Here is a 14,697-nt window from a genome sequence, read left to right as displayed (position 1 = left end):
GTAAACTCCTAGCAGTGCTATTGCTGGGTCATAGGGTAGATCTATTTTTAATTTTTTGAGGAACCTCCACACTGTTTTTCAGAGTGGCTGCACCAGTTTGCATTCCCACCAGCAGTGCAAGAGGGTTCCTGTTTCTCCACATCCTCTCCTGCATCTGTAGTCTCCTGATTTGTTCATTTTGGCCACTCTGACTGGCGTGAGGTGATATCTGTGTGTGGTTTTGATTTGTATTTCCCTGATGAGGAGCGATGTTGATCATCTTTTCATGTGCCTATTGGCCATCCAGATGTCTTCTTTAGAGAAGTGTCTATTCATGTTTTCTGCCCATTTCTTCACTGGATTATTTGTTGTTTGGGTGTGGAGTTTCGTGAGCTCTTTATAGATTTTGGATACTAGCCCTTTGTCTGATATGTCATTTACAAATATCTTCCCATTCTGTCGGTTGCCTTTTAGTTATGTTGATTGTTTCCTTTGCTGTGCAGAAGCTTTTTATCATGATAAGGTCCCAATAGTTCATTTTTGCTTTTAATTCCCTTGCCTTTGGGGATGTGTCAAGTAAGAAATTGCTACGGCTAAGGTCAGAGAGGTCTTTTCCTGCTTTCTCCTCTAGGGTTTTGATGGTTTCCTGTCTCACATTCAGGTCCTTTATCCATTTTGAGTTAATTTTTGTGAATGGTGTAAGAAAGTGGTCTAGTTTCAACCTTCTGCATGTTGCTGTCCAGTTCTCCCAGCACCATTTGTTAAAAAGACTGTCTTTTTTCCATTGGATGTTCTTTCCTGCTTTGTCAAAGATGAGTTGGCCATACATTTGTGGGTCTAGTTCTGGGGTTTCTATTCTATTCCATTGGTCTATGTGTCTGTTTTTATGCCAATACCATGCTGTCTTGATGATTACAGCTTTGTAGTAGAGGCTAAATTTGGGATTGTGATGCCTCCTGCTTTGGTCTTCTTCAAAATTACTTTGACTATTCGGGGCCTTTTGTGGTTCCATATGAATTTTAGGATGGCTTGTTCTAGCTTCGAGAAGAATGCTGGTGCAGTTTTGATTGGGATTGCATTGAATGTGTAGATAGCTTTGGGTAGTATTGACATTTTAACAATATTTATTCTTCCAACCCATGAGCACGGAATGTTTTTCCATTTCTTTATATCTTCTTCGGTTTCCTTCATAAGCTTTCTATAGTTTTCAGCATACAGATCTTGTACATCTTTGGTTAGATTTATTCCTAGGTATTTTATGCTTCTTGGTGCAATTGTGAATGGGATCAGTTTCTTTATTTGTCTTTCTGTTGCTTCATTGTTAGTGTATAAGAATGCAACTGATTTCTGTACATTGATTTTGTATCCTGAAACTTTGCTGAATTCATGTATCAGTTCCAGCAGACTTTTGCTGGAGTCTATTGGACTTTCCATATATAATATCATGTCATCTGCAAAAAGTGAAAGCTTGATTTCATCTTTGCCAATTTTGATCCCTTGATTTCCTTTTGTTGTCTAATTGCTGATGCTAGCACTTCCAACACTATGTTAAACAACAGCGGTGAGAGTGGACATCCCTGTCATGTTCCTGATCTCAGGGAAAAAGCTCTCAGTTTTTCCCCATTGAGGATTAGATTAGCTGTGGGTTTTTCATAAATGGCTTTTATGATGTTTAAGTATGTTCCTTCTACCCCGATTTTCTTGAGGGTTTTTATTAAGAAAGGATGTTGAATTTTGTCAAATGCTTTTTCTGCATTGATTGACAGGATCGTATGGATCTTATCTTTTCTTTTATTAATGTGATGTGTCACGTTGATTGATTTGCGAATGTTGAACCAGCCCTGCATCCCAGGAATGAATCCCACTTGATCATGGTGAATAATTCTTTTTATATGCTGTTGAATTCGATTTGCTAGTATCTTATTGAGAATTTTTGCATCCATATTCATCAGGGATATTGGCCTGTAGTTCTCTTTTTTTACTGGGTCTCTGTCTGGTTTAGGAATCAAAGTACTACTGGCTTCATAGAATGAGTCTGGAAGTTTTCTTTCCCTTTCTATTTCTTGGAATAGCTTGAGAAGGATAGGTATTATCTCTGCTTTAAATGTCTGGTAGAATTCCCCAGGGAAGCCATCTGGTTCTGGACTCTTATTTGTTGGGATATTTTTGATAACCGATTCAATTTCTTTGCTAGTTTTGGGTCTGTTCAAGCTTTCTATTTCCTCCTGTTTGAGTTTTGAAAGTGTGTGGGTGTTTAGGAATTTGTCCATTTCTTCCAGGTTGTCCAGTTTGTTGGCATATAATTTTTCATAGTATTCCCTGATAATTGCTTTTATTTCTGAGGGATCGGTTGTAATAATTCCATTTTCGTTCATGATTTTATCTATTTGGGTCATCTCCCTTTTCTTTTTGAGAAGCATGGCTAGAGGTTTATCAATTTTGTTTATTTTTTCAACAAACCAACTCTTGGTTTCGTTGATCTGCTCTACAGTTTTTTTAGATTCTATATTGTTTATTTCTGCTCTGATCTTTATTATTTCTCTTCTTCTGCTGGATTTGGGGTGTCTTTGCTGCTCTGCTTCTATTTCCTTTAGGTGTGCTGTTAGATTTTGTATTTGGGATTTTTCTTGTTTCTTGAGATAGGCCTGGATTGCAATGTATTTTCCTCTCAGGACTGCCTTCGCTGCGTCCCGAAGCATTTGGATTGTTGTATTTTCATTTTCGTTTGTTTCCATATATTTTTTAATTTCTTCTCTAATTGCCTGGTTGACCCATTCATTCTTTAGTGGGGTGTTCTTTAACCTCCATGCTTTCGGAGGTTTTCCAGACTTTTTCCTGTGGTTGATTTCAAGCTTCATAGCATTGTGGTCTGAAAGTATGCATGGTATGATTTCAATTCTTGTAAACTTATGAAGGGCTGTTTTGTGACCCAGTATGTGATCTATCTTGGAGAATGTTCCATGTGCACTCGAGAAGAAAGTATATTCTGTTGCTTTGGGATGCAGAGTTCTAAATATATCTGTCAAGTCCATCTGATCCAATGTATCATTCAGGGTCCTTGTTTCTTTATTGATTGTGTGTCTAGATGATCTATCCATTGCTGTGAGTGGGGTGTTAAAGTCCCCTGCAATTACCACATTCTTATCAATAAGGTTGCTTATGTTTGTGAGTAATTGTTTTGTATATTTGGGGGCTCCCGTATTCAGCGCATAGACATTTATAATTGTTAGTTCTTCTTGATGGATAGACCCTGTAATTATTATATAATGCCCTTCTTCATCTCTTGTTAGAGCCTTTAATTTAAAGTCTAGTTTGTCTGATATAAGTGTGGCTACTCCAGCTTACTTTGACTTCCAGTAGCATGATAAATAGTTCTCCATATCCTCACTCTCAATCTGAAGGTGTCCTCAGGTCTAAAATGAGTCTCTTGTAGACAGCAAATAGATGGGTCTTGTTTTTTTATCCATTCTGATACCCTATGTCTTTTGGTTGGCGTATTTATTCCACTTACATTCAGTGTTATTATAGAAAGATATGGGTTTAGAGTCATTGTGATGTCTGTAGGTTTCATGCTTGTAGTGATGTCTCTGGTACTTTGTCTCACAGGATCCCCCTTAGGATCTCTTGTAGGGCTGGTTTAGTGGTGATGAATTCCTTCAGTTTTTGTTTGTTTTGGAAGACCTTTATCTCTCCTTCTATTCTAAATGACAGACTTGCTGGGTAAAGGATTCTCGGCTGCATATTTTTTGTCTGTTCATCCCATTGAAGATTTCCTGCCATTCCTTTCTGGCCTGCCAAGTTTCAGTAGAGAGATCGGTCACAAGTCTTATAGGTCTCCCTTTATATGTTAGAGCACGTTTATCCCTAGCTGCTTTCAGAATTTTCTCTTTATCCTTGTATTTTGCCAGTTTCACTATGATACATCATGCAGAAGATCGATTCAAGTTACGTCTGAAGGGAGTTCTCTGTGCCTCTTGGATTTCAATGCCTTTTTCCTTCCCCAGATCCGGGAAGTTCTCAGCTATTATTTCTTCAAGTACACCTTCGGCACCTTTCCCTCTCTCTTCCTCCTCTGGAATACCAATTATGCATAGATTATTTCTCTTTAGTGCATCACTTAGTTCTCTAATTTTCCCCTCATACTCCTAGATTTTTTTATCTCTCTTTTTCTCAGCTTCTTCTTTTTCCATAACTTTATCTTCTAGTTCACCTATTCTCTCCTCTGCCTCTTCAATCCGAGCTGTGGTCATCTCCATTTTATTTTGCAGCTCGTTAATAGCATTTTTTAGCTCCTCCTGGCTGTTCCTTAGTCCCTTGATCTCTGTAGCAAGAGACTCTCTGCTGTCCTTTATACTGTTTTCAAGCCCAGCGATTAATTTTATGACTATTATTCTAAATTCACTTTCTGTTATATTGTTTAAATCGTTTTTGATCAGTTCATTAGCTGTCGTTATTTCCTGGATGTTTTTTTGAGAGGAATTATTCCGTTTTGTCATTTTGGATAGTCCCTGGAGTGGTGCGGGACTGCGGGGCACTTCCCCTGTGCTGTCTTGAATAACTTGCGTTGGTGGGTGGGGCCACAGTCTTACCTGATGTCTGCCCCCAGCCCACCGCTGGGGCAACAGTCAGACTGGTGTGTACCTTCTCTTCCCCTCTCCTAGGGGCAGGATTCACTGTGGAATGGCATGGCCCATCCGGGCTACTTGCACATTGCCAGGCTTGTGGTGCTGGGGATCTGGCGTATTAGCTGGGGTGGATCAGCAGGGTGCACAAGGGCAGGAGGGGTAGGCTCAGCTCACTTTTCCTTCGGAGATCAGCTTCAGGAGGGTCCCTGCGGCACCAGGCGGGAGTCAGACATGCCACCGGAGGGATGGTTCCACAGAAACACAGCATTGGGTGTTTGCGCAGTGCAAGCAAGTTCCCTGGCAGAAACCGGTTCCCTTTGCAATTTTGGCTGGGGGATGGGCAAGGGAGATGGCACTGGTGAGCGCCTTTGTTCCCCACCAAGCTGCGTTCTGTTGTCCATGGCTCAACAACTCTCCCTCCAGTTGTCCTCCAGTCCTCCCACTCTCCGAGCAGAGCTGTTAACTTATAACCTTCCAGATGTTAAGTCCCGCTCACTGTCTGAACACACTCCGTCCAGCCCCTCCGCTTTTGCAAGCCAGACTCCGGGGCTCTGCTTGGACAGTGGGCTGCCCCTCCACCCCGGCTCCCTCCTGCCAGTCCGTGTAGTGTGCACCGCCTCTCCACCCTTCCTACCCTTTTCCATGGGCCTCTCGTCTGCGCTTGGCTCTGGAGAATCCATTCTGCTAGTCTTCTGGCGATTTTCTGGGTTATTTAGGCAGGTGTGGGTGGAATCTAAGTGATCCGCAGGACGCGGTGAGCTTAGCGTCCTCCTACGCGGCCATCTTCCCAGAAGCCTCAAATCTCTATTTCTTTTTTAATGCATGTGCATGTGATTTGAAATTAGTGGCAGGCAAAACAGACTTCTCTTTTGGACAGAATAAAATGGATTAGTGTATAAGAGCAAAGCATTTAAAGTGTGGTGATCTTTTATGAAATATTTTGGAATAGTGAACCAACCAGATGATTAAATTATAAGTTCCAATCCAGTAGTTTAACAACTCAAGTGTCCCTGAGTTGACAAAAAACAAATCTATTCTAACTAATTTGGATGCAAATTTTAAAAAATAAAAAATAACATTAAAAAAATCTATGATTTGCATGTATTTGAGACAACTTTATCCCATACTCACCAAAATATTTTGCTCTTGTGCTCTACTGTATGTAGGAAAACCTAGAGTTGTTTTTCTTTTGTAATTCGACCTATTCTGAGCACAAAGTCGAAGGAAGTTTCCAAATTAAAGTATAAAATCTCAGTATTTTGCCCAATCTGAAATGATTTATTACCTAGCCAAAAAAAGACATTTTGACTTCGCTGAGAAACAGTAATGAGAGCTTATCAGGAAATTGATTATAATTTTCATTTTAAAATGTCTTCTGTTTCTCTAAAGTTTACAGTTTTAAATAATATGAATAAAATGATTGTACAAATACCCATTTGGGTACTATTTTAGCAAAAGAAACAAAATCCCTGTCACACAATCTAATTGAAAAAATATTTTTCATTGTATTGTAGGCATAATAGGACATAAATCATTTACTGACATTCTGCTGGATTTGGTAACCCTGAACCTTGGAACAAACAACTTTCCTAGTATTTGGATGCACCTCACTCAAACTGAAGTAAGTTTCCATTTTGTTTGGGTTTCAAAACTCAGAATTCTTCTTATTTGATTAAGTCAATAGTTTAAAAATCACCAGTACGAGGGCGCCTGGGTGGCTCAGTCAGTTAAGCATCCGACTTCAGCTCAGGTCATGATCGCAGTTTGTGAGTTTGAGCCCTGCGTCGGGCTCTACGCTGACAGCTCAGAGCCTGGAGCCTGCTTCAGATTCTGTGTCTCCCTCTCTCTCTTCCCCTCCCCTGCTCATGCTCTGTCTCTCTCTGTCTCAAAAAATAAATAAGTAAATAAATATAAAATAAAATAATAAGAATAAAAAACAGTAAAAATCACCAGTACTTGTACAGTGTCTGAAATTTAGTAGGCAATCGATAAAACTTGAATGAATATATAAATGAACTTGAATGTAAGATGTACCGTGTGCGTGCTTAGCATTTAAAGAATGAATGACGATGTTAATAGTCAATGAAACATTATGGAGACTATAAGTCTCAGCCTGTGAATTTGTATCTGTTACTTCAGGAAGGAATGATCCTAACCAGTAACAGTAGATGATTCTGGCAGTTCTTGCCCTGTTCCTTAAGGATGTATCAGAAAACAAAATGGCTATAGTATCTCCCTACTGGCTGTAGGGCCCTTTCCCAGCCACTTCTATAATCTTTATTCTTCCACTGTCAAAAAGGTACTATCGCTGGAGTCAAGTCACACGTGTAAATTCGTTGTGTAACAGTAAGCAAAAAACCCAAATGTCAAGGAAGCAAAAAATGAAACACTGTCTAGGTACTGTCTGGTGTGAGTTGGGGAACAAGCCTGAGAACTGGCTCTATTCACCAATATAAACTCCTCTTTGCTTCATCTGAATGCCTTACAAAGAAACAGGAAGCAATAGAGCTTCAAGAGAGAATCATACAAATATTCCAATGGCATTTCCTGTTTTCTTCTAGTTGCAGGAGTTAGCATCTTTATTAATAATTAACTCAGCGTTTGTGGACTGGCGGAAATTCCTATTAGTAATCTCGATGCCTTGGCCCATCCCCCTGGAGGAAGAGCTCCTTGAGACCCTGCAGAGGTTCAAGGCTGTGGATGAAGAGCAGTTGGGCACCATCACTTTCGAGCAGTATATGCAGGTTGCTACCAGCACATAGTGGCACTAATAATACCAGGGTGCTTTTGACCTAAGAAATGTATTACTCACTGATGTCACATTGCCAGGTCTTGGGCCAGTGTTCTGCCCTTTGACTGTCTATGTCTGGGTACCCGTTAGCAGCAGAGACACTGTCCAAGTCCCAGGTGGAAGTCTAGATTCCACCCCCCCCACCCCCCAGGGAAAGGATATAGAAAAAACCAGAGATGCTTGGGGAACTAAGAGTTCTGAAAGAAGTCACATAAATTTCATTATCCTTCTTCCAACTCCTACACAGTGAACTTGGCTGTAAATTAGAATCACCTGCAGAGCTTTTAATATGTCTAATGCTCAATATCCAGTACTCTTGGAGTGACAACAGTACTATCCAGGAATATGAACACAGGGAAAGGGGAAGATTTTTTTTTTCTTTTGGTGAATGATGAAATAGTTTTTGACAAGTTGAGTTTGAAATGTCTGTCGGAAATGCAGACAGAAACATCCAATCTGATAACAGCAGATGCAGGAGGGGTTGCAAGTCACTATCATGTAGGCAATTGTTAAGTTTATGAATGGATGAGACACCCAACGGAAGTATGGAAAGTGATGGATAACCAGTAACATGATACCTGGTCATTGGGCTTGGCAGATGGTATTTATAACTGGTGGCCTTTACCAGAGTAATTTTGGGGAGTCCAGAATCCAGATTGCAGAGAATTGACTAAATGGTTTTCAGGAAGTGAAGATAAGAAAAGTCAATTCATTTTTTAGAAGTTTTAGTAACGAAGGAGAATAAAACCCCGTAACTAAGAGGGCCTGAATTACTTATTTTGTGTCGATTAATTGAAATCATCCTATTGCTCACCATTGCACATTGCTGGTAGACACAAAAGATGTAAATGTTTATAAGGTACTAATTCTGAAATAGGGTAATACTCTGTAGGTTCCTATATCTCATGTATATTTCAATCTTGAAAGAGCACATCCCTTCCTGGTTCTCTTTTTGACCTTAATTAACAGATGGCATGCTTATAGACAATCCTGGTGTTCCCACATTCATGCTGTTGAGCCAGAGGAAGTAACACTAGAATATGAGGCGGTTCCTTCAAGAGGAGGTTCCTGATCAAGACAGATGCTCAGCTGATTGTGCTTTTTGATATATGTTCTTCCCAAGTAGAGCAATTTATGAATTCTATCACTGTGTTCCGCTTAAAACATGTGAAAAAATGATTTTGTGAAAACAAAAACAGCAGAACAAAACTTACTCTCTTTTCATCATCAAGTTAAGATTTTTAAAAGTGAACACTTGCGAAATTACCAATCTTCACTATAGTCTGTGCCAATTAACACAGGATATCAATTTAAACATCCTTTTGTACAACATGAAGCGAACAAAGGATATTGGCAATTTTTACTAAAACGCTGAGCGAAAACCAGAAAGCTCCTTTACCAAAAGTGTAAATTTCTTAGAGAAAGCTGGCTGCTGCATTTGAAAGAAACTCAGAAGTACTTATCTGAACACCTCCTGTGTCTGGGGAGCAGTTGATTTCCAAGGTTGGCATTCTCCCTGTCCACCCAGATCCCCCCACAGGAGCCCCAGGACAAGAAGACCCACTTGACCTTCACACATGACTTTCCCAGGTTTCCAACACTTGGCCAGCTTAAACATACAGCATATACACACACAACAAAAACAAAAACAAAAACAAAAACAAAACAAAACAAAAGTTATATGGGAAAAGTCAAAACCACTTCTAGAGCAAAATTTTATGAGATGTGTTAAAAATGCTACATTAGAACAGTAAAATAACATAACACACATCACTGAAATGGAGTTCTCTAGCATAGAAGGGTTCTCTACTCGGCTTTTTGTTCTGTCTTTTTTCTTTTCTTTTGATGAACAGCAAGCTCGCCACAACAGCCACTTAAGAGTGTGCTGATTTCTCCAGCGTCTAAAATGGAATGAGAGAGTTAAAGTGGGTTGGGCTGTGTACCTGGGCTGGGCGCTGCAAGGATAAAAGCCCCCAGCCATCCTGCAGCTGTCTCTCACATGCTTGCCTCCACCGCATGTGGAGACTGAGCCACACTGTGTAGGATTCTTTGATATTGAACTCCCAGCTCACCTTCTGTCTATGAGGATGCGTGTTATTGCAGGCTCAGTGAGCCAGATGTTCTGGGATCCAAACAATGCAGCACTCACTCTTTAAGAAAAAGTTAAAAAAAAAATACATTGGCCATGTCGTGGCAAGAGAGAGGGGGCACTCCATCTTTTAAGGAGAAATCATCTAATAACCCAATGAGTCAAGACATGGGTGACAGAACCTTGTTGCATCAATGCAAACCCTCCTATACAAGTTCACATTTAACATTTCACATTGCTAAAATTTTCACAGATGACTTTTTTTAAAAATATATTGTCAAATTGGCTAACATACAGTGTGTACAGTGTACTTTTGGTTTTGGGGGTAGATTCCTGTGGTTCATCACATACGTAAAACACCCAGTGCTCATCCCAGCAAGTGCCCTCCTCAATGCCCATCACCCACTTTCCCCTCTCCCCGCCCACCCATCTACCCTCATTTTATTCTCTGTACTTAAGAGTCTCTTATGGTTTGCCTCCTTCCATCTAGGTTTGTAATTATTTTTCCCCTTCCCTTCCCCCATGGTTTTCTGTTAAGTTTCTCAGGTTCCACATATGAGTGAAAACATATGATATCTGTCTTTCTCTGACTGACTTATTTCACTTAGCATAATACCTTCCAGTTCTATCCATGTTGCTGCAAGTAGCATGATTTCATTCTTTCTCATTGCCAAGTAGTAGTCCATTATATATATAAACCACATCTTTATCCATTCATCCGTTGATGGACATTTAGGCTCTTTCCATAATTTGGCTATTGTTGAAAGTGCTGCTATAAACATTGGGGTATATGTGCCCCTATGAATCAGCACTCCTGTATCCTTTGGATAAACTCCTAGTAGTGCTATTGCTGGGTCGTAGGGTAGTTCTATTGTTTTTTTGTTTTGTTTTGTTTTTTAAGGAACCTCCACACTGTTTTCCAGAGAAGCTGCACCAGTTTGCATTCCCACCAACAGTGCAAGAAGGTTCCCATTTCTCCACATCCTTGCCAGCATCTGTTGTTTCTTGATTTGTTAATTTTAGCCACTCTGACCAATGTGAGGTGGTATCTCAGTATGGTTTTGATTTGTACTTCCCTGATGATGAGTGATGCTGAGCATCTTCTCATGTGTATGTTGGCCATCTGGATGTCTTCTTTGGAAAAGTGTCTATTCATGTCTTCTGTCCGTTTCTTCACTGGATTATTTGTTTTTCAGGTGTTGAGTTTGGGAAGTTCTTGGATACTAACCCTTTATCCAATATATCATTTGCAAATATCTTTTCCCATTCCTTCAGTTGCCTTTTAGTTTTGTTGATTGTTACCTTTGCAGTGCAGAAGCTTTTTATCTTGGTGAGGTCCCAATAGTTCATTTTTGCTTTTAATTCACTTGCCTTTGGAGATGTGTTGAGCAAGAAATTGCTGCGGCTGAGGTCAAAGAGGTTGTTGCCTGCTTTCTCCTCTAGGGTTTTGATGGTTTCCTGTCTCACATTTAGGTCTTTCATCCATTTTGAGTTTATTTTTGTGTGTGGTATAAGAAAGTGGTATAGTTTCATTATTCTGCATGTTGCTGTCCAGTTCTCCCAGCACTATTTGCTAAAGAGACTTGTCTTTTTTCCATTGGATACTCTTTCCTGCTATGTCAAAGATTAGTAGGCTGTACCTTTGTGGGTCCAATTCTGGGTTCTCTATTCTATTCCACTGGTCTATGTGTCTGTTTTTGTGCCAGTACCATACTGTCTTGATGATTACAACTTTGTAGTAGAGGATAAAGTCTGGGATTATCATGCCTCCCACTTTGGTTTTCTTCTTCAATATTACTTTGGCTATTCAGGTTTTTTTGTAGTTCCATACAAATTTTAGGATTATTTGTTCTAGCTTTGAGAAGAATGCTGGTGCAATTTTTATTGGATTGCATTGAATGTGTAGATTGCTTTGGGTAATATTGACATTTTAACAATATTTGTTCTTCCACTCCATGAGCATAGAATGCTTTTCTATTTCTTTGTGTCTTCTTCAATTTCTGTCATAAGTTTTCTATAGTTTTAAGCATATAGATCTTTCATATCTTTGGTTAGGTTTATTCCTAGGTATTTTTTGGTTCTTGGTGAAATTGTAAATGAGATCAGTTTCTTGATTTCTCTTTCTATTGCTTCATTATTGGTGTATAGAAATGCAACTGGTTTCTGTACAATGATTTTGTACCCTGAGACTTTATTGAATTCATGTATCAGTTCTAGCAGCCTTTTGGTAGAGTCTTTGGGTTTTCCATTTAGAGTATCATGTCATCTGAGAAAAGTGAAAGTTTGACTTCTTTGCCAGTTTTGATGCATTTTATTTCATTTTGTTGTCTGCTGATGCTAGGACTTCCAACACTATGTTAAACAACAGTGGTGAGAGTGGACATCCCTGTCGTGTTCCTGATCTCAGGGTGAAAGCTCTCATTTTTTCCCCATTGAGGATGATATTAGCTGTGGGCTTTTCATATATGGCTTTTAAGATCTTTATCTTATGTTCCTTCTGTTCCCAACTTTCTTGAGGGTTTTTATTATGGAAGGATGCTATATTTTGTCAAATGCTTTTTCTGAATCTATTGACAGGATCATATGGTTCTTATCCATTCTTTTATTAATGTGATGTATCATATTGATTGATTTGCAAATATTGAACAAGCCCTGTAGCCTAGGAATGAATCCCACTTGATCATGGTGAATAATTCTTTTTATATACTGTTGAATTCGATTTGCTAGTATCTTATTGAGAATTTTTTCATCTATATTCATCAGGGATATTTGCCTGTAGTTCTCTTTTTTTGCTGGGTCTCTGTCTGGTTTGGGAATCAAAATAATGCTGGATTCATACAATGAGTCTGGAAGCTTTCCATCCATTTCAATTTTTTGGAACAGCTTGAGAAGGATAGGTATTAACTCTGCTTTAAATGTTTGGTACAATTCCCCTGGGAAGACATCTGGTCCAGACTCTTATTTGTTAGGAGATTTTTGATAACTGATTCAATTTCTTCACTAGTTATGGGTCTGTTCAAATTTTCTAATTCTTCCATTTGAGTTCTGGTAGTGTGTGAGTGTCTAGGAATTTGTCCATTTCCTCCAGGTTGTCCGGTTTGTTAGCATCTAATTTTTCATAGTATTCTCTGATAATTGTTTGTATTTCTGATGGATTAGTTGTGATAAGTCCTTTTTCATTCGTAATTTTATCTATTTGGGTCCTCTCTCTTCTTTTTGAGAAGTCCGGCTAGGTGTTTATCAACTGTGTTTATTTTCTCAAAAAACAAGCTCTTAGTTTCATTAATCTGTTCTCCTGTTTTGTTTTGTTTTGTTTTGTTTGGATTATATGTTGTTTCTTTTTTCTCTGATCTTTATTATTTCTATTCTTCTGCTGGCCTTGGAGTTTCTGCTTCTAGTTCTTTCAGGTGTGTCGTTAGATTTTGTATTTCGGATTTTTCTTGTTTGTTGATATAGGCCTGGATTGCCATGTATTTTCCTCTTAGAACTGCCTTTGCTGCATCCCAGAGGGTTTGGACTGTCATGTTTTCATTTTCGTTTGTTTCCATACATTTTTAAATTTCTTCTTTAATTGCCTGATTGACCCGTTCATTCTTTAGTAGGATGTTCTTTAACCTCTGTGCATTTTGAGGTTTTCCAAACTTTTTCCTGTGGTTGATTTCAAGTTTCATGGCATTGTGATCTCAAAATATGCACAGTATGATCTCAATTCTTTTGTGACCCAGTATGTGATCTATCTTGGAGAATGTTCCATGTGTACTTGAGAAGAATGTGTATTCTGCTTCTTTAGGATGAAAAGCTCTGAATATATCTGTCAAGTCCATCTGGTCCAGTGTATCATTCAGGGCCCTTGTTTCTTTATTGATTTTCTGCCTAGATGATCTGTCCATTGTTGTAAGTGAAGTATTAAAGTCCCCTACAATTACCACATTCTTATCAATAAGGTTGCTTATGTTTGTGACTAATTGTTTTATATATTTGGGTGACTCTGAATTGGGTGCATAAACATTTGTAATGGTTAGCTCTTCTTGATGGATAGACCCCATAATTATGATATATGCTTTTCTTCATCTCTTGTTACAGCCTTTAGTTTAGAATCTAATTTGTCTGTTATAAGTATGGCTACTCTGGCTTCCTTTTGACTTCCAGTATCATGATAGATGGTTATCCATCCCCTCAGTTTCAATCTGAAGGTGCCCTCAGGTCTAAAATGAGTCTCTTGTAGACAGAAAATAGATGGGTCTTGTTTTTTTATCCATTCTGATACCTTATGTCTTTTTATTGGAGCATTTAGTCCATTTACATTGAATGTAATTATTTTAACGGTATGGATTTAGAGTCATTGTGTTATCTGTAGGCTTCATGCTTGTAGTGATGTCTCTGGTCTTTGTGGTCTTTGCAACATTCCATTCACAGAGTCCTCCTTCAGATATCTTGTAGGGCTGGTTTAGTTGGTGATGAACTCCTTTAGTTTTTGTTTGTCTGGGAAAACCTTTATCTCTCCTATTCTGAATGACAGCTTTGCTGGATAAAGAATCCTTGGCTGTATATTTTTCCTATTCAGCATATTGAATATTTCCTGCCACTCCCTTCTGGCCTGCCAAGTTTCAGTAGATAGGTCTCCTACTACCCTTATGTGCCTACCTTTGTAGGTTAAGGCCCGTTAGTCCCTAGCTGCCTTCAGAATTCCCTCTTTATCTTTGTATTTTGCCAGTTTCACTATGGTTTGTCATGCAGAAGATTGATTCCTGTTATGTCTGAAGGGTGTTCTCTGTGCCTTCCGGATTTCAGTGTCTGTTTCCTTCCCCAGATTGGGGGAGTTCTCAGCTATGATTTGTTCAAGTACACTTTCTGTCCCTTTCTCTCTCTCTTCCTCTTCTTCTGGAACTCCTATGATATAGATATTATTACATTTCATTGAATCACTTAGTTCTCTAATTCTCCCCTCGTGGTCTAGAATTTTTTTATCTACCTTTTTTCAGCTTCATCTTTTTCCATAATTTTATCTTCTGTTTCACTTATTCTCCCCTCTGCCTCTTCAATCCTTGTGGTGACCACCTCTAGTTTATTTTGCACCTCATTTACAACATTATTTAATTCAACATGAGTATTTTTTAGTTCCTGATCTCTGTAGCAATAGATTCTCTGCTGTCTTCTATGCTTTTTTCAAGCCCAGATATTAATTTTATGACTATTATTCTAAATTCTTTTTC

At 39.0% G+C, this 14,697-nt stretch overlaps 1 protein-coding gene across 1 annotated transcript in view; it reads left to right on the top strand.

Moving 5' to 3' along the window:
• The window catches only part of LOC123577944 (sperm flagellar protein 2-like), a 185,364-nt gene that overhangs the window by 145,967 nt on the left and 24,700 nt on the right, over positions 1 to 14,697 (top strand). Inside the window, exons 31-32 of the mRNA XM_045440407.1 lie at positions 6,119 to 6,225; positions 7,166 to 7,348. Of these exons, the coding sequence (XP_045296363.1) occupies positions 6,119 to 6,225; positions 7,166 to 7,348 (290 nt within the window). The remainder of the gene's footprint in view (positions 1 to 6,118; positions 6,226 to 7,165; positions 7,349 to 14,697) is intronic.

Source organism: Leopardus geoffroyi, chromosome A1 (genome assembly GCF_018350155.1).
Source record: "Leopardus geoffroyi isolate Oge1 chromosome A1, O.geoffroyi_Oge1_pat1.0, whole genome shotgun sequence".
Classification (NCBI taxonomy): Eukaryota; Metazoa; Chordata; class Mammalia; order Carnivora; family Felidae; genus Leopardus; species Leopardus geoffroyi.
The sequence above is the reverse complement of the archived record's forward strand: the minus strand, read 5'-3'. Positions and strand labels throughout refer to the sequence as shown.